This window comes from Aspergillus bombycis (genome assembly GCF_001792695.1).
Source record: "Aspergillus bombycis strain NRRL26010 chromosome Unknown contig00103, whole genome shotgun sequence".
Lineage (NCBI taxonomy): Eukaryota > Fungi > Ascomycota > Eurotiomycetes > Eurotiales > Aspergillaceae > Aspergillus > Aspergillus bombycis.
In genome coordinates this window covers 81,070-99,435 of record NW_019170105.1, presented here as the reverse complement: position 1 = coordinate 99,435, position 18,366 = coordinate 81,070, and the positions used below count along the sequence as shown (strand labels likewise).

Below are 18,366 nucleotides of genomic sequence, written 5' to 3'. Positions count from 1 at the left end.
TGTTACCAACCCGATCACTAAGGCCTGATGACGGCCACGCCTAATGACAGCGGAGTGTGATCGGAGCTGGTAACATGCCCACAGCCCCTTAGTCCCAACTCACAGCCCATCACTCATAAATGATGGGCATGCCGCTGGCTTGGTGCCCATGACGCCTTGTTTCAGCGTCATGGGCGCCAGGTCGGCGGCACTCACACAGGAGAAGGCGGCCTTCTTTTACCACACTAAGACTGCTGTTAGAATACCTGTTCTTTCATACTATAACCTTGGGGTTTATCTTACCCTGTCGGTGGCCGTTTAGGCCCGTGTTCAACATGTAGAAATGGCTTCTCGATACAGCAATCTTGATATGCTTCTCTTGGATGCCAAAATATCCTTCGCTTCGCCAGAAGTGAAGCTTCCCTTAACCATTCGTTTCTTACTTTTTTGGTTTCCCGCTCCTCCCTCTTCGAGTGAAGCCATGCGTTTATTCTCGCGAACATCTTGGATGAGATTGGAAGGTTTGAAGTTTGCGAAAGAAGCTTTAATTGTAGATGTTGGGTTTAAAGCCTAACAGAAATCTGAAGACAGGGGATGTTTGTAGACAATCAAGTGTGCGTAGAAAATCAAATGTGCTTGGTACAGGGAAGAATTCAGAAGGGAGTGAAAAAGACCCAAGGTGACTGGTGTCAGTCATAATAACATCATGGTGGCAGTCATGATAGCATCATTGATGACAATATCCTCAATGCCTTACTGCCTAACCCCCAACCAGCCGCCGGGAATACCAAAGCCATTATATCAACCTCGACGTCAAGTTCAGATACCCCCCTACTGTTAGGGCTACTGGGGCGACGTTGTTGAAGTTATTCGCCGAGATGTAGTAAAAGCGCATGCGCTGGCAACTACCCTAGAGCCCATCGCTCCTTCTGTTTCCTTCCATATAACGGCAGAACCTGCCTCGGCGGACCCTGTAGGGTCTGCTGCCAGTTAGAGGATAGCCAATTGTTGGTTGGCAAGAACGCTGGTACTCCAACCAACCCAACCTTCAAAGACAGCGACCTTCTACCATTGGCATAGTCAGCGATAGACGCGTTCCCGGGGCATGTGTGTCATATCCGACTAACGTCAAGGTCATGTCCGGCTGTCGCTTCGACTGACGGATGCCTCACTGATGTTATCCATATCATTGGCCGTAGCATTGACAACTCGCAGCTTCTCTTTCGGCACGGTAAAGGTGACTTGGACGCGTCGGTTCTCTGCTGCGCCCTCCACATCCCAGTCATCATCATCGAGATCTAGTACACCATCCAACCCGAAGTCATCGCGTGTCATCCTCCCCGTCAACTCACGTGAAACAATATTGCCTGCTCCCCAGTCTTTAGCACCTTGTTTGCGTCGGAATAGTTCCGCCGAGGCACTGACGGATCGCCGAGGCAGCTTGGACTCGGTTTCATAATCGAACAAAGACCTGCGGGTCCAAGCACGGCACTTCTCCTATCGATACCCGAAGCCGTAGATGCAACACTGCCGTCTTCAGATGACTGGGGTCGCTTTCGAGTCATAGAGAGCACTCGTCGGACGTTGCCGATCCACTCAGCCCTCGGTTTTGAGATAGAGAGGGGTCTTGGTATGAGATCAGTTGGGGAGGAGGGTTCAGGGTCGTTTCGTAGTAGATGTTCGCCTTCTGCTTGTCGTTGTGAAATCGTCGTATGGGCAGTTGAAAACGAATCAGAAGACCGGCGTTCATGGGAGATCACAGTACTGTTGGGTCGGCTCCAAGTGTCACGACTCTGATTGGATGCAGAACTCGATTTATCTGGGGATTCACGCCCACTGCTTGGCTGGCTCGGATGGTTGTCCATAATACCGTGAGACTGCGGAGCGGCCGACCTCGATGAGCCCGAAAGGTTTGAAGATGTTCTGTCGTCGTGCTCCGAAGATTGTCTCTCGTTGGTTCGACCGATACTCGTTGCAAAGGCCGTAACTCCCTCAGGAGAAGGCTCTGTACGAGTCGTCTTTGGCAATAAAACGGTGCTGCTGTGATGAACGGCCCTGCAAATAGTGCTATCTCCACCTGCCACACCATGTGCCTCATCTTCTTCATCAATCGGATGCATGTCGCCGGTCCCGTCACTTCGCCTATACTCATTGTTACGTTGCGACGGAGGCTGGTACATTCTTGCATTCAAAGGCAGCCGCTCGTTTTTAATGGGACAAGATGTTTCTCTTAGAAGGCCTGTTCTTTCAGCCATAATCTCGGAAGGTCTGTGAGTACTGCCAGTCAGATGAGACTCTTCTGGACTCCAAAAAATAGAACGTTCTGTGCCTAAGGAGAGTTCGCGGAGCATCTGGTTTCGAGCTCGACGTACTCGCCGTCGCCGGAAGTAGAACCAAAGAAAGACAGCAGCCGCCCCAGCGACAATGGGAATACCTAAGCCGAGTCCGACACCAAGCCCAGCTCTGCGGGATACAGACGATCTGGATTCGCCATCTGATGAAGGCCCTGGGTTTGAGTAGGAGGAAACCCATTTACCCGAAGTAACGTTGTACATCAAAGTTTCTGAGTTAACTTCCGTGCCAGTTATAGAACGTTTCGTTGACTGTGATATATGGTAACCGCCTGTGATCATCATCACTCCACCCGGAAGCATTGTTGCGCCGTGTCCATAGATCCCAGTTCCCTCCGCTACCCCAGCGTCTCTGGTCGGCGGTATTTTCCAGGCCCATTCGGCGGAGCTATAGAGTCAGCTGCCAGTTCGAGGATAGCTAACTGTGGATTGGCAGGAACGCTGGTACTACCAACCCAACCTCCAAAGACAATCACCTTACTTCCATCTGGGGAAAGAACAGCTGTATGGCCGGACCTTGGTTCCACTACCGAGGGATCCCGAATGGCGAGCTCCGTTCGGCTCAGGCTCTGTGTAGAATCAATCGTGACAAAACTCCAGCTGCTCTGCGGAAGTGAAAAGACAGCGACCTGTGACATATTGATAAATGCGTTTTGAGTCTGGCCTCCGATCATCAGAAAATCTTGTTGTTGTAGCAATGTGCCACTCGACGTAGACCTATATGTTGCCTGTAACGGGGTAATCGTAAACCCAGCTTCAGGGATCGGAGGTGCGCGGTCACCGGTCGCTGAGATCCGGCAGGAAGTTAGACTATCGGTTTTGGAGGGCTCCAGCGCTAACATGGACTGTGAGTAGTTGGCGGCAGTAATCCAGGTGGCCTCGGAGGCGCTTGCAAGTGGGCACATTCCACCAAAGACATAGAAAGAACTGTTAGTTGTATTGGTGGAGGCATATGTAAAACCGGCAGCGAGATAATTTGGTCCATGAAGGCTGACATTCGACTGGCCGGTCCCATTTACCTCGATTCTCTCCCATGTCCCATTGCCGGTGGAACTCGCTGCATCCGGGGTGAACTGCCATAACGCACCATACCCCGAAGTATTATGGCAATCTCCCGCATAGACTTTTAAGATGCCGTGTTGGTCGATAGCCGGAATAAGAGCAGGGTTTTGCTTGTAAAGCTGAAATGGAGCATCGTCCAGTAAGGTCGTATATTGGGGGTTGGCGCTGTCAATGTCTTTGGAGATGTTCAATGAGAGGAATTCAGTTGTATTGCTATCGCTGGGCCGCAATAGATATGCAATGGATCCGTTGTACTGCGCTGAGTACAGAAGATGGGACGGGACGTATGGAATTGCAGACACTCGGCAGCCCAGGAACAGGACCACCAGAAACGTGATAAAAGCATTCATTTTGGAGAGTAACAGGAAGAGGTATTAGATAGTGTAGAGCAGCAAGATCGCTGACTTTTGCTGAGGGGTCTTCTCTTGCATAATTAGGCTTGCTTCTTCTTCTTCAGGTGCACTCTGAGACCAACCATAGTGCTTCCAGAAAGACCGTTGGTCGGCGTTTCCTAGATTGACTCGCAGCCGGTGTGTCTGGAAGTTTAGTGAGCCGACATGGAGGGCAAGATGAGACTCTATAATCCAGGGTCAAGTCTGTGAAGAGGACGGATTCTATATTCAAGACGAAGAATTCCGACGTGAAGTCAAAGAAAGAACTGAAGATGATTGGGATCGGTGAGGATAGCATGGTAAACGGCGACATCCCCAACCACCCGATCGCGGCCGAATCTACGGAGTACCCAGGACCAGTACCACCAAGTAGAACCCCGCCACAAGAGTCATTATATTGACTGCGACGTCATGTTCCAGTCGTTCCTCCAGGGCTTACTGGTGCGACGTTGTTGAAGTGATTCGCTGAGGGGTAGTAAAGGCGCACGTAAACACGGGTCGTTGCACTGGCAACTGCGCCGTGGCCCATTTATCGCTCCATTTCAATATAATAAGTTAATAACCACCCTGTCCATTCACCGTTCTAGATCCCGTCGGGGCAACCAATTCCAAGAGAAATGGGTTGCGTAAGTCTTTTGGGCACGCGACGTGTTTGACGGTCATCCGATTATCTTATCGATAAAATTTATGTAACTATGGAGGGATGGAGATCTGGTCTGCAGCAGCCGGTGGATCGAAGATACTATAGTGAGACACGCGCACCCAGCTAATTCTTTAGTAGCGTCTCTATCTGAGATTGAAGTAGATCTAAAGATCTACCAAGACAAATAGCGGTCAGGTTTCCTGGAGTTCAACGGGGAAGCACACGAGGTGTGACCGTTGAGACCTCCATCGGTCGATGATGATCGCTTTTCAGACTTTTGACGGTGGTGACCAAGTGGGGCAAGTCGAGTGTGTACACTGGACACTGGACACTGCACTCCGCTCCCGTACACAGCATTGGTATCCATACTATAGCGGAGCCCGTGAGGAACCGAAACCCTAACTCGGCAGACAGGCTTGAGAAACCGCCAGCCCAATCTCAAAGTATGCTACCTTGTGATGGAGACCGTTATACTATATAAAGGCAATTAATTATTCTTTATAATACTCCTCTACAATGCTAAAATTCTTTTCAAAGGCCTAGTCTTGTTTTATTTTATTCTTTTACGTTCTTGAATCTTCACGATGTATATACCCCTTTCTTTCGTATATATAAGCTAGCTTAGTGTAGGTTATTTAATAAATCAAGATGAATCCTTAATTCAAGGAATCTAAGCTTTACTAGAACCACAGATCACTTGTCTTGTTGAAGGAGGAAAATTCTGAAGGACAATAGATAAAAAGAACCTGACGGCGGTTAAAATACTTCCCATTTATATCTATATACAATTACTTTCTGGCATTCAATCCCTAATCTCCATATCACATCCTTCATTCACATCACATCATGCAATTCGGTACGCCCGGACTGTCGGGCTTTGCTTTGTTTTGATATCATGCGGAGCCAGACTTGATCGTAGGATGAGTCGGGATGGTCTTCGGCAGAGGAGGGAGCAAGTTCTTCGCGCTCTCACGAGCATACTGGGCCATGAGGGCGTCCATGATGACCAGGGCGGACATGGTTTCGACGATGGGAACAGCACGGGGCACGACGCAGGGGTCGTGACGGCCCTTGGCCTCGAGGGTACCCTCTTCGAGACCGTAGGAGGCGGTTGTCTGGGCCTGGCCGATGGTGGCCGGGGGCTTGAAGGCGACGCGGAAATAGATGGAGGCACCGTTGGAGATGCCGCCCTGGATACCACCGGAGTTGTTGGTCTTGGTGGTCAGACGCTGCTTGGTGGTGGTTTCGGTGCCGGTGCGGGTTTCAACGTCCGAGACGACGAAGGGATCGTTGTGGATGGAGCCTGGCACTTCGCAACCGCCGAAGCCCGAGCCGATTTCGAAGCCCTTTGTTGCGGGTATGCTGAGCATGGCGTGCGCAAGCTTGGCTTCGAGCTTGTCGAAACAGGGCTCGCCGAGTCCAACGGGCACGTTGCGGATCACGCACGTTACCGTACCGCCGATGCTGTCTTGGTTGTCGCGGAATTGCTCGATAACTTTGGTCATGCGGGCTGCAGCGTCTTGGTTGGGGCAGCGGGTTGGCACGAAGGAGTCGACGGTTTCGCGGCTGATGTTCTCGACGAGGTTCAGGAACTCGGGGTTGGTGGCGGGAGAGGGGTGCTCAGGGGTGGGAGGGAAGAGGTATTCATTGCCGACAGAGGAGACGAAGGCGACGATCTCAACGCCGTGAGAGAGGCGCAGGTATTTCTCAGCAATGGCTCCGGCGGCGACACGGCCTAGTCTTGTCAGTATTGCTTTCGTTTCTCCTTCCCCAGGCGTGCGGCCCCGCTCTGTGTATACACGGTGACTCACCGATCGTCTCACGAGCACTGCTGCGGCCACCGCCGCTGCTGGCCTTGACGCCATATTTCTCGAGGTAGGTGAAATCGGCATGACTGGGGCGAGGGTACAAGTCCATTGTGCTGCCACCGTAGTCCTTGGGCCTCTGATCCTCGTTGCGGACCATCATGCCAATCGGGGTACCAAGGGTGACGCCGAATTCCGTTCCCGACTGGATTTCCACGCGGTCCTTCTCATTTCTAGGGGTCGTCAAAGCACTCTGGCCGGGACGTCTCCGGGTCATCTGAGGCTGGACATCGGCCTCAGTAAGCTCCATTCCTGGAGGGCAGCCATCAACGATGCAGCCGACGGAGCGGCAATGGGATTCACCGTAGCTGGAAGAGGCGCAACATGTAAGCTTTTAGTTGTCTAGACCTGCAGGCTGTTTGCGGTGAACTCACGTGGTGACCTTGAAGTATTCACCCCAAGTCGACATGATGAACAATCGATTTATTTGGTTTTCTTCTTGAATTCAAAGAAATGTTGGCGGGGTAGTTGGAGCTCGATATGAGGGGCGTTTTCTTTCACGGCACCGAACAGGATGTGTAGAAGTGTTGGTCGAAAGAATTGAGAGGGACGACTAAATTGAAGGTCGATCTAACAATACCCTGCGAGGATCTTCAACAAATAAGAGATCATATAAAACCCACTCAACGATTGATTGCATGATGAAAATAAGGTGAGAAATACGGCATCTTTTTACTTTCCCGACCCGGTTTAGCGTCCGGAGATCGGAGGCCGATCGGCCTGAGTCACTAACACTCTGGAACAAAAGTTCATTGGGCGGTGAGCGGGCACTGCGTACGGTCGATACGACTTTATTTCCATACTCCATACAGTCAGTATACTACTGTCTTTAGTCCCTGATGCTCTTCCGTCTCAATGCGCCCACTCCAACGAGGCTCATGCCTACTATCCTCTCTCCGAACACCAACATGGTCGACTACAGCGCTTCGTCCTGTCTTCGTACGATATAATTCATCTTTGTCCTCCGATCAGTTCGCCCAGCTCGCCAGCCGCGCATCCTCCCAGCACCAGGTCTATCAGTCCCTCTCAACGGACCCATACGTCAACTTATCAATCGAACATTTCCTGCTAGAAAATGCCCCACCAGACTCGAGCATCCTCTTCCTTTACGTAAACCAGCCATGCGTTGTGATCGGACGAAACCAAAACCCGTGGCATGAGACCAACCTCCTCGCCCTCCAGAATGACCGCGAATCAAACACACAAGGGAAGAATGACAACAGCGCACTCCTTGTACGCCGAAGATCAGGCGGAGGCGCCGTCTACCACGATGAGGGCAACCTGAACTACAGCGTGATCTCACCCCGGACAACATTCACCCGAAACAAGCACGCAGAGATGGTAGTGCGGGCACTGCATCGCGTCGGAGCTACGAACACAAGTGTGAACGATCGGCACGACATCGTCATGTCGATCGGGCAGTCACAGCCTCGAAAAATCTCTGGCTCGGCCTTCAAATTGACCAGACACCGCGCACTTCACCATGGAACATGTCTACTGGACACTCCGAATATCCACCGGCTGGGTTCGTTCCTGCGATCGCCAGCTCGGGACTATATCAAAGCCAAGGGTGTGGAGAGTGTTAGGTCTCCCGTGGCGAATGTCTCGTCTGTCTTTGTGGATGCTATGATGCCTTTCTCTATCGAACGCGTCATGGCTAGTATTATTGAGGAGTTCGCCCAGATGTATCAAGTGGATGCCGATGCTGTGCGCCGTGCGCAACGTGCTCATGTCCTTGAACCGGAGTTGTATGCGGGCGATACCTGGGTTGCGGGCGCAGTAGGGGAACCTCAGGGCTACGGAGAGCCTGAGATTAAAAAGGGTATTGAGGAATTGACGGTACGAGTTAAAAACCAAGGTCTACCTATTACTTCCCCAGACTCATTGGCGCTGACCAACATCGTTTAAAATAGTCCTTGGAGTGGAAATACACCCAAACACCACAGTTCACCTTCTCCACGTACCCTATTGAAGACGATCCACGTGAAAGGCCTTCTCTGCCATCCACGTTGCCCCATGCGGTAAAGGAATCCCCCTGGTATAGATTCAAGGTTTTGCTCGCTAACTAGTTCAGACACGTGTGTTCCTCCGCCTAAAACACGGCGCTATCATTGAGAGCCGCATCTCGACCTCTGGAGATGCATCTGTAGCTTTCAAGCAGGCTGCACGCGTGCACGAGGCTTTAAACGGCCGTAAGCTCCACGAGATTACTCCGGCTCAGTGGCGTGAGATTTTGCTGGATCGACTTGGCCCTGATGTAGAGAACAAGACTTTGCTGGAACTTGCTAAGTTTATCGGGAATAAGCTTGGTTGGGACACTAGCTCGTGATGCTCTTATGGTTGTCATATAGATGTATTATAAAAGACAATGTATATTATAGCTGTGCCTACGGGCCCATGTGTACACCATGTATGATTTTTTTATAGAATGTTCCTAGAGTACCCTAGGTGCATACATTACACAGTGACAATCCACATGTCCACAATAATCTCCGGTCACCTGCTACTTAGTAATAAATTCAGCCTATACGAAACTAAAAGAATCAGGATGCAGCGGACAAGTTCAAACACTACGAATTAACTGAAGGTACATCCCGTCCCACATGTCTATCTAGATACCATTGACTTCACTGACCACCGCTCTCCATAACCCGTTTCAACCACTCCGGAATAACAGGTAGTCGTTCCCATTTCTGCCGCCATGCATCCCCATCCCCATGGGCAGGCAAAGCAAAGACAGCAGTCACAAACCAACGCTCAGATCCAGAGCGCAGATCAGCCCCCAAAGAGGGCAACAGAGTGCGGCCATACATGAGGTTCGAGTTAGGATCTGCGAGCACCACCCTCCCAGCCCGATCCACACTAGGCAGTAGCTCTACAATGCCCACAGCCCCAACAGAGGAAACCGTGAGCGCCTTCTGAGATTCCTGCAAAGTCCCCTCGGAGGGCCGGTCCGCTAAGGGGCCCAGAATCCGGCCATTATCGCTCCGACACCCGTAGATAGCGAAAGCGCCTTCGGATGTCATGAGGTCTCGTCCTGTACGAACGCGGTGTGCGCGGATATGCCAGTTCTCGCTTTCTTCGAGCGGCGGTATCAGGTATGTATCTACTTCCACGTCTGACCAAGGCTTCCAGGCGGAGGCTAGCACGGGGATATCATCGTGGTATTCGATGCGGGCGTTTATCGCCACTCGCCGTGTTTGCCAGATGTCTCCCCCGTCATCGGAGAGGGCTAGCATACTGTCTGGGGCGTGCTGTTCCAGTTGGTAAGAGCCTGTCGGGACGGAGTATCCGAATGATGCGCTGTAGGCGAATTTACCATACTTTGCCTGGGTTGCCTTTAAAGGGTAGTGGCAGGCTTGTCCGGAGGAAAGCAGGAATGAATGTCCGCCACGGTGGACTACGATGTGCTTGGGATACTGCAGCGCTGCAACGGGTGAGAGGGAGACGATTGGGTATGATTCCTCCTTGGCTGCCCAGAATGGGTGCGTTTCTCCCAGTACCAGAGGGACAAATGAAAGACAACACCAGTAGGGTGAGCCGGGAGAGTTGTAGTTCTCTGTCAGGTACATGTTTGCGTATGAATATCCGAGATTCAGCGTTCCGTCACTGTTGAACATGTCCTCTTGGGTTGCCCACCAGCGGAAATGTCTCAAGAGAAGGCCCTTAACAACACCCCAGGTGAGTGGTGCCGGGGGCGCGACGTCTGCAAAAGCAAGGGCTCCCCAAAATCCAGCCATGGCGAATCGATATGTCATGGACCTTCCGAAGGGGATGGCGGCTCCTGTTAGAAAAGGGCGCACGGTCAGTACTAATTGCGGGCTGTTGAGTTCAGTGAGCAAACCAACCATCGGCATCAAAATAGTACACGAAATCGAGGGCAAATTGTCTCGCCCGTTCTCGATACCGTTCAGCCCGTAGCGGGTCGAAATCGGCTGCCAGTCTCGAATAAAGTAGTTGCAAGAACTGGATTGCAAACGAGCCGGAGTAGTAGTCCATCTGATGGTGACTCTTCGGACCGTCATTGCTCCATCCTCCTCCAACATGGAAGGTATCCAAATGGTCCATATCAGCTTCGATACGGGGGAGCGAATAAGGCGCTCCGTTTCTCCTCAGACCCAAGTTGGCAAAGACCCGGAACCACAACCTGAATGCGTTCTGTGGTGAGCCTCCTGAGACCACTATCTATGTAACCTTGCGTTGTGTGGGGTCATACCAGTTCGTATTGGGCATCTCACGCTCATTAATACTAGCCAACCAATTCGCAACATTGTGCTTCTGCTGGATCGTCAAAGGATCCCAGAATACATGCGGAGCGACCGCCAACGCAAACCCGAGGGGACACATTTCCACCATGCGCTGGTCGAGATCCTCTATATCTCCCCAGTACTCTGGACTTTGGGGATCTGTCCCGTTGATGAGTCCCTGGTACCAATGCACTGCATCTGGGTATTGATATCCGCCTCCCAATAGAGCAGCTAAACCCCACAGGGGACGCGCGAAGCCCTCAATCTGGGCGCCACCTTCGTCAAAGCGAGTCGTCGACGAACCAATCTTCACTCGACTGCATCCCGGTGTGAAGCGCGGAACGAGGGGATCCAGGAGTGCCCGGCATGCGTCTTGAAAATCGCGGCGGGTTCGAAAAGGTGACCGGCTGAAGGCCTGGACGGGGGTCTTCCCGTTGGCATGTACTGACATTATGTGTTACGCTGCTGAATGGCGCTTTGGTCCTATATGCCATACAAGCATATCATCGACTGGCCTGGCCTAGTTCCAACAAGGCGGTATATATTCAATCTGCTGAAACCGACAACGGGTAAGATCGGGGTTCTTTCCGATATTGTCTCCAACGAGATGATCATCTATATGAGGGATAGTTGAATGTCGACGCAAATCCGTTTCGGTTATTGGTGGATTAAAGTGACCGAAGGCGATTTAGCCGGAAGTTAAAGGATAATAAGAATCGAAACTTATCCGATTTAGTGTCTAGACCCTAATTGACTCGGGAATGCCGAATGACGAGAACATCATCAATCAAGAAGTATCAATGCATTTCATAGTGGTACAGTTGGATGAGCGGAGATATAACATTGGTTGCAGCTTATTGGTCCTGCCAGAAACAAAACTCTACTCTTCCTGCTCGCCATTGGGGGTTGCAGCTTCCAAAGGCGTCGACAGTCCCACCCGATCAACGGTGCGCGTGTAAGCAACTCCTCCATTTACGCGATCCTCATGAACGACAAGATCCTTACGATTGGTATCGACGAGAAGGCGAATGAGGTCAGGGCGCATGTAATGTCCTCCCTGAAACAGTGTCAGCATGACAGAAGCTTTGGGTATCAGCAGGGGCCTTACGAAATCCGCCAGGGACTTAGAGAGATGGCACTCATCCAGGTCGATCTAGTGTTCTGGTTAGCATCTTCTACCCTGCGACTGAAGTGATCAAATTGAAGCACTCACATCAACAATCAGCAGACCCTGGAAGTCCTTGTCAGGATGAGGAACAAGATTCTGTCCATCGGGGCCAAAGATACGGCCATGACCATTGTAGATGTGGGGATCTTCCAGCTCCTTTCCAGGGGGCGTGTTCAGCTTGATACCCTCGGCGGTGATGCTTTGCCAGGGTGCCAGAGTGAAGGTACCCGTCTCAATAGCATAGGCTGGAGTAACGAGCTGCACAGACTTCCATTAGACCCCAGAGCGAGCGAGTGAGATAGACAGGGATACCATGAATCGATCAGGCAGTGTATGACTTACGTCGGCATTGGCTTCAGCCACGTTGGTGAAGGGGTCGGGATACTTCAGCGTCTCCTTTCCAGGATACAGTGGCCAAGCAGCAACGTGGACCTGCTCGCCAAGAGAGGCTGCATACGCCTTCATAAATGGGTTCATATTTTCCCAGCAGTTCAAGTGTCCCACACGACCGATCTCGGTCTGGATAACAGACTCGGTGGTATCACCCGTACCATCTCCAAAAACCAGACGCTCGACGTGAGTAGCACGGATCTTGCGACGGTGATTGAGAACATCACCGGTAGGAGAGATAAGGACTTGAGTGGTGTAGAGACTGGCCAGATCCAGTTCTGAATAACCCAGAGAGACAAAGATCTTGTTGGCTCGGGCTGCCTCACGGATCCGACGCATTTCCTCAGAGTCCGAGGGCAGACTGTTCTCGCGATACTTCTTGAGCAGTGGCAGACTCTCCTGGTAGTTCACCTTCCAAGCCCAGTATGGGTAGCCCGGGATCCCTGTGATAGTGGTCAGATCATAATAAAGTTACAGGTATTATGACAATGGCATAATACATACAGAGCTCGGGGAAAGCAATGAACTTGCAACCAGCCTTTCCAGCTTCGTTGATCCAGTGAATAGTTCGCTTGACGGACTCTTCGAGGTCGAACCATCCTGGCTCAGCATTGACTGCTGCGGCCTTGTACTTCTTCAAAACGGGTGCCATTGTGGGATAAGAAGTATCGATTTCACGTTGCAAAAGAAGTAATGTAAGATACAGTGAGCTTTGCCGTTGCTGCTGTGGAGGATGATAGATGAAGAACTTGAAGACAGTTAGCACACCTCCCTTTTATATCTGCAATTGCTTACTGATATTCAATTCCCAGCTTTCGCATCACGTCCTTCACATCACATCATGCAATCCGGTACGCCCGGCTGTCGGGTTTTGCTTTGTCCACGATCTAGCATCTCTGAGGTATCCTACTGCTACTTCCCAGCCCTTCCGAAAATCTTACCACAGAGGAGCCTCATGGCGATTTTCTTTCGGGATCTGCTCATACAAGAGGAGAAGTTCCACAAAGCGCTCAGACCTAGTCACTCTGTCAGCCATATCCCATCCATTCGCAAGGGCAACTTACCTAACAGTGGAAACCCTGTGCTCTGACTAATGTTTCACGATGCCCCTCAAGTTCAAATCCCGCCCCAGCGCAGAGTGCAACATGGCCTGACTCGGGTCTTTAATACGGCGTTTCACAAATGATAATCTTTTTGGGATACTACTACTATTCTCAACCAATCTTGTGTTGGCAAAATCTTGGGTTGGACATCCGTCGGGACTGCGCGTCGATCACCGTTGTTCCGAAGCAGAGCCCGTGGGGAACCAAAGCCCTAACTCGGCCGACACACTTGAGTAACCGCCCTGTCGGGATTCTCTAGATTATTTGTCCCGGTCCCAATTTACACCTCATGCCCTGCTAGTTTGTCCATGTATGCTGCATTTAATTGAGGTATCTTCGACATGGGGACTTCGGCACAGCTAACCCGTATGAAAATGTCCCAGGTTTGTTGACAGCACTGTGGACAAACCTCTGATGGGAAGAACATGGGTCGGCCATAGGATTACATGGCATTCGGTTGCAGCAGCCAATCTAGAGGCTCATACTGGATATAACGCTTATTTGACCCTACTACTAGAACGTGCGTTGGGTTATTAGAATGACTACATCGGTAGTGATCACTACTATGGACTAAGATACTTGGGCGTCTAGAACGTATGAAGTTGACATATCACTGTCTAATCAATAGACTTGGTGTCCTTGCGAATTCTAATTCGAGGATTATCCAACAGCCAATGAGCTACACAGTAGATGATATTTGTTGAGCAAGAGGCTGAAGTATTGTTGGATGCGTTGAGATGTCGAATACAACATGATGGTTGGGGATTTCCTCAACTCCTAAGCCTTTCAGCGGGGTGTTGAAGTGGTAATATAAAGATCATGTTCACTTAATATTGGAATCTACTCTTTCGCGGTTCGACATAATATATATATATTTATTTATTTAACACTGTTTTCGTATTTCTCAAATCCCGTGCTGTATCCGTGGTAGGTCCATTCACATTGTACTTGCCCAGATACCTTTGATGATAAGGGATTTATAGCAGAGCGCCGCTATTATATATACTAGTATATTTTTAATATACCAGCTTCAAGCTACCCTTCCCCCCGATATAAAGTAACTCTATAATATATCGAGTTATCAATTAAAGATTTGGAAATAAATCTTTCTCTAAATTAAACTAAACAGTAGCCGAATCCGATCTACTATATTGGATAGTTATACTACGGCCGTTATTGCTATGATTATTATACACTATTAACATGTTTGATTCAACCCACCAATGCCAGTCTTTTTTTTTTTTTCCTTCCTTTTTTTTCCCCCATCAAATTCTGGCTAAATGATCAACAGCATCACTGTCCCCCGCAAAACAATTGTTTTTGCGTTTCCCCGCAAACCTTCTCTCAGCTCCGTCGTCTTGGCTATCCAGCATCCTTCACACTAACAAAGCCCCCCTATTCGTCCCAACAATAGCATGGATGTGTGAGTCTATATGACCTTCGCTTATTCGTGGTACTAACCAACCTTATGGCTCTCCATCTTCGTGTTGCGTCCCACGTTTCTTGGGGACACCCAACGACAGCCAGCTCAGGAATGCCGAGGGCTCTTTAATATCACCCGTGCTTAGGTCTCAACGCCCAGACGGAAACAGGTGTCCTTCCCCTCCTTATCTCCATGGCTAGGTCCTTCTAACTGGTTCAAGGATCAGCGCTCATGGAAGGTAACCGTAACAGCGAGTCTTTCGACGCTCTCTTGGGATTCGTGGAATCATTTGACCATCTTGGCCGTCTTGTTTTTCCGTGGTAGATGTCATCACCCTATATTGGGGTAACAGGGTTATGTACTTCGTGTGATAATAGCACCGTACGAGCTTCAGCTCTTTCTTCCATATATTAGTTTGCTTTATTCCGGCGCTGATCTCTTTATGAATCTATTACTTCATTGTCTTATTTATATGAGCCAGGATTGCGATCATCGTTGTTTCAGCCCTTGAAACGACGTGTCGGGCCACTTTTCGGTGACCGATCTGCTATTTCAACAGCAAAGACCTCTGAGACTGGCTTGATCCACTTTGACAAGATGTCAGTCATACTCAGAAGACTCGTCCACAATGAGGCGATGCGCGAGGACCCTAAAGAAATTTATGGATGGAGAGTGTACATGCTCGCCTGTTCGGTTAGTCTTCCTCAACCTTCCGTGACAATAGAGACTAAGAATCTACAGGCTTGCTGCGGCGGCATGCTGTTCGGAATGGAGACCGGTATCATAGGAGGTGTCCTTACGATGGACCCTTTCCAAGTGTAAGTCGCTTTCTTATCTGTGAATACCTACTGCACACGCCAACCGCTGACCTCAAATGTATAGAAAATACGGATTAAAGAACCTTGGAGATGTAGGAGAGGCCAATCTCTCCGCTAATATTGTATCCACACTACAGGCAGGGTGTTTCTTTGGCGCCCTCATCGCCTCCCCAGTAGCAGACAAATGGGGCCGAAAGATAGGGTTAATAGCCGCGTCGCTAATTGCTATCGTTGGCGTTATTATGCAAGTTGCAGCAAGCGGACACCTGGAAGCCATGTACATCGGACGGTGAGCATCGCTCCTCATACTTCTCCTTTTGAACTCTTAGGGTTAACAGAACTCAATTCAGTCTAATCAACGGTTTCGGCGTCGGCTTTGCCTCAATGATAAATCCTCTCTATGTCTCCGAAAACGCCCCTAGAGCCATTCGCGGTGGTCTAACAGGCCTCTACCAACTGTTCATCACAATGGGAATTATGCTCGCCTTCTGGATCAACTACGGCTCTACCCTTCACATCAAGGGCACGGCGCAATACATGGTTCCACTTGCCATGCAGGCCCTCCCCGCCCTTCTTCTGCTTGGGGGTATGCTCCTATGCAACGAATCCCCCCGCTGGCTCGCAAAGCAAGACCGCTGGGAAGACGCTCGAAAGACTCTCTCCCGCGTGCGCAACCTCCCCCCAACACATCAGTACGTCGAGAACGAGTTCCAAGATATCGTCAACCAACTCGAGCACGAGCGCCAACTCATCGGTGGCTCCGGCTTCTGGGACCTTATGAGAGAGATGTGGCTCATCCCAGGCAACCGAAAACGAGTAATGATCAGCATCTTTCTCATGGTCTGTCAGCAAATGACTGGCACGAACGCCATTAACTACTATGCACCACAGATCTTCAAAAATCTGGGCATCACCGGCAGCACGACAGGCCTATTCGCCACAGGAGTGTACGGAATCGTAAAGATGGTGGCATGTGCCGTCTTCCTAGTCTTCGTTGCTGATTCTCTGGGCCGTCGACGTTCTCTCCTCTGGACCTCTGTCGCTCAGGGTCTAGCAATGCTCTACATTGGGTTATACGTCCGTATCGCGCCCCCGGTGGAAGGCCAGCCCGTCATCCCCGCCGGCTATGTCGCTCTCGTCTGTATTTTCCTCTTTGCTGCAACCTTTCAGTTCGGCTGGGGTCCCGTCTGCTGGATCTATGTCTCTGAGATTCCAACTGCCCGACTGAGAAGTTTGAACGTCGCCTTCGCTGCCGCGACTCAGTGGCTGTTCAACTTTGTCGTTTCTCGAGCTGTTCCCAATATGCTGGCGACCGTTGGTGCTAATGGTTACGGGTTAGTTTTCATTTCCATTCCGTATTCACATTTTCTCAGCTTCTCATGTATATGATGAATTCATTCTGGACTCTAACACCGGCTAACAAAAAAAATGTGAATAGGACATACATCATTTTCGCCTGTTTCTGTTTCTCGATGGGCGTCTGGGTTTGGTTCTTTATTCCCGATACCAAAGGTATACCTTGCAACTCTCTTGCACATCCTGTTGACAATGATTCCTTACGGGGACTGACTTTCTCTTTGATAGGCCTCTCACTGGAGAAAATGGATGAGCTTTTCGGTGCCACTAGTAGTGCTACTCATCTGAAGACTGAAGATGTAGAGAGGAGTGCGTCCCAGGTGGAGGGTGACCACAAAGATGAGGCTGCTACAGAGACTAGGGTGGAAAGGGTGTAATGTTGTCGACCTTCTTTCTTTCTCTTCCCCGGCCTTGCGAATTGCTTGGTGGTCCGTTTTGAATATGGACATAGTTTGCATAGGTCAATTGGATGTCTATTCATCAAATCATATTAGACTTGGTAATATTCTGTCCAATGACAGCCTCGCTGTATACATGATAATCAAAATTCTAACACAGTAATGACCGTGTGTGCAGTCAACATATTTGAGACCGGTAAGTCGCTGCATGAGGCGGGACCGCTTGTCCTGTGTCCGGTTTTTGCTTGCGGCACCGACGCCAAAACAGAGTCCCAGACCTGCTCGTTGTGATGCAGGCCCTTTAGGTCCGAAGGCAGTAACATCTATGGTTCTTCCCATCTACAGGCGAGCAGCCCAAGAGATACTGTGCCTAACCTCAGCACGCTTAATGTCGGTGTGGTGCAATGAGGGCTGGTGGTATTCACACAAAAGCAACCGGCTGTCCTTAATCACACTAAAAGTTCTCTTTGAATGCTTGTTCTATTCTGCCACAACCTTGGGATTTATCTTACCAAACCGGTGGCCGTTTAGACCAGTCTTTCCTGTATGGGCTTTTCCACGCAGCAATGTTGGTTGGCATCTTTGGGATTTATCTTACCATCTCCGTGGCCGTTTGGGCCAGTCTTCCGGTGTGGGATGTTCCACACAGCTGCATTTGATTGACATCCTTTGGATGCCAAAAGACTCTTCACTTCGTCAGAAGCGAAGCTTCGTGTGACGATGACACGCCCAGTGATTGGGGTATTGTGAGTACGCCAAGTGCTCTGATAACCGAATCATGGGCCCTGGATCACGCAGCGATTTCGTGAGCCATCCAGCTGAAGGTTCTTATCAAGGGCCGGTAGTATGTCCACAGTCACCCAGTCCCAAACTCCATGAGACAGTTGTTATAGTGAGTTGAAGGAATTGTACGGAGGGGTAAAAGGTCTGGAAGGGTTGATTGTGCTGTTGCTAGGCCATGTGCCTGCCTATCTAGGCCTTCAGGCACCTACAGTTGTTGCTCCTTCTTAAGAAAGGTCGACCTGTTGGGGTTCAACACTGCGGACCAGGATACCTGCCTAATCTTATGTGTTGTCTTGTTAATACCAATGGCAAGGTAATTGTAGGGTTCATGTTAAGCCGAGCGAGCTCCTTATAATCAGTCACTCAGCGTTTATCTACTCTATCGCGT

General features: G+C 50.2%; 7 protein-coding genes across 7 annotated transcripts; 2 read left to right on the top strand and 5 right to left on the bottom strand.

The window, feature by feature from the left end:
• Nucleotides 1-969: 969 nt before the first annotated feature.
• On the bottom strand, nucleotides 970-2,633 carry ABOM_009262 (uncharacterized protein; the record flags this gene model as incomplete). Its single annotated transcript, XM_022536390.1, has 3 exons — nucleotides 970-1,044; nucleotides 1,141-1,346; nucleotides 1,445-2,633. 3 exons carry the CDS (start codon nucleotides 2,631-2,633, stop codon nucleotides 970-972), a joined length of 1,470 nt encoding a protein of 489 aa, XP_022385521.1.
• A 35-nt stretch (nucleotides 2,634-2,668) lies between these two features.
• On the bottom strand, nucleotides 2,669-3,742 carry ABOM_009261 (uncharacterized protein; the record flags this gene model as incomplete). Its single annotated transcript, XM_022536389.1, has 1 exon — nucleotides 2,669-3,742. The coding sequence occupies one exon, from the start codon at nucleotides 3,740-3,742 to the stop codon at nucleotides 2,669-2,671; it is 1,074 nt and encodes a 357-aa protein (XP_022385520.1).
• A 1,578-nt stretch (nucleotides 3,743-5,320) lies between these two features.
• On the bottom strand, nucleotides 5,321-6,701 carry ABOM_009260 (bifunctional chorismate synthase/riboflavin reductase [NAD(P)H] ARO2; the record flags this gene model as incomplete). Its single annotated transcript, XM_022536388.1, has 3 exons — nucleotides 5,321-6,162; nucleotides 6,239-6,600; nucleotides 6,667-6,701. 3 exons carry the CDS (start codon nucleotides 6,699-6,701, stop codon nucleotides 5,321-5,323), a joined length of 1,239 nt encoding a protein of 412 aa, XP_022385519.1.
• A 446-nt stretch (nucleotides 6,702-7,147) lies between these two features.
• ABOM_009259 (putative lipoate--protein ligase) lies at nucleotides 7,148-8,621 on the top strand (the record flags this gene model as incomplete). Its single annotated transcript, XM_022536387.1, has 3 exons — nucleotides 7,148-8,131; nucleotides 8,206-8,313; nucleotides 8,367-8,621. The coding sequence occupies 3 exons, from the start codon at nucleotides 7,148-7,150 to the stop codon at nucleotides 8,619-8,621; spliced, it is 1,347 nt and encodes a 448-aa protein (XP_022385525.1).
• Nucleotides 8,622-8,919: 298 nt separating this feature from the next.
• On the bottom strand, nucleotides 8,920-10,990 carry ABOM_009258 (glycoside hydrolase family 154 protein; the record flags this gene model as incomplete). The annotated part of the gene is made up of 3 exons (XM_022536386.1): nucleotides 8,920-10,076; nucleotides 10,141-10,439; nucleotides 10,509-10,990. 3 exons carry the CDS (start codon nucleotides 10,988-10,990, stop codon nucleotides 8,920-8,922), a joined length of 1,938 nt encoding a protein of 645 aa, XP_022385526.1.
• A 429-nt stretch (nucleotides 10,991-11,419) lies between these two features.
• On the bottom strand, nucleotides 11,420-12,749 carry ABOM_009257 (carbon-nitrogen hydrolase family protein; the record flags this gene model as incomplete). The annotated part of the gene is made up of 5 exons (XM_022536385.1): nucleotides 11,420-11,596; nucleotides 11,648-11,692; nucleotides 11,753-11,965; nucleotides 12,050-12,540; nucleotides 12,602-12,749. The coding sequence occupies 5 exons, from the start codon at nucleotides 12,747-12,749 to the stop codon at nucleotides 11,420-11,422; spliced, it is 1,074 nt and encodes a 357-aa protein (XP_022385491.1).
• A 2,471-nt stretch (nucleotides 12,750-15,220) lies between these two features.
• On the top strand, nucleotides 15,221-17,174 carry ABOM_009256 (sugar porter family MFS transporter; the record flags this gene model as incomplete). Its single annotated transcript, XM_022536384.1, has 6 exons — nucleotides 15,221-15,316; nucleotides 15,365-15,441; nucleotides 15,506-15,730; nucleotides 15,792-16,796; nucleotides 16,880-16,953; nucleotides 17,026-17,174. The coding sequence occupies 6 exons, from the start codon at nucleotides 15,221-15,223 to the stop codon at nucleotides 17,172-17,174; spliced, it is 1,626 nt and encodes a 541-aa protein (XP_022385527.1).
• Between the last annotated feature and the right edge of the window lie 1,192 nt (nucleotides 17,175-18,366).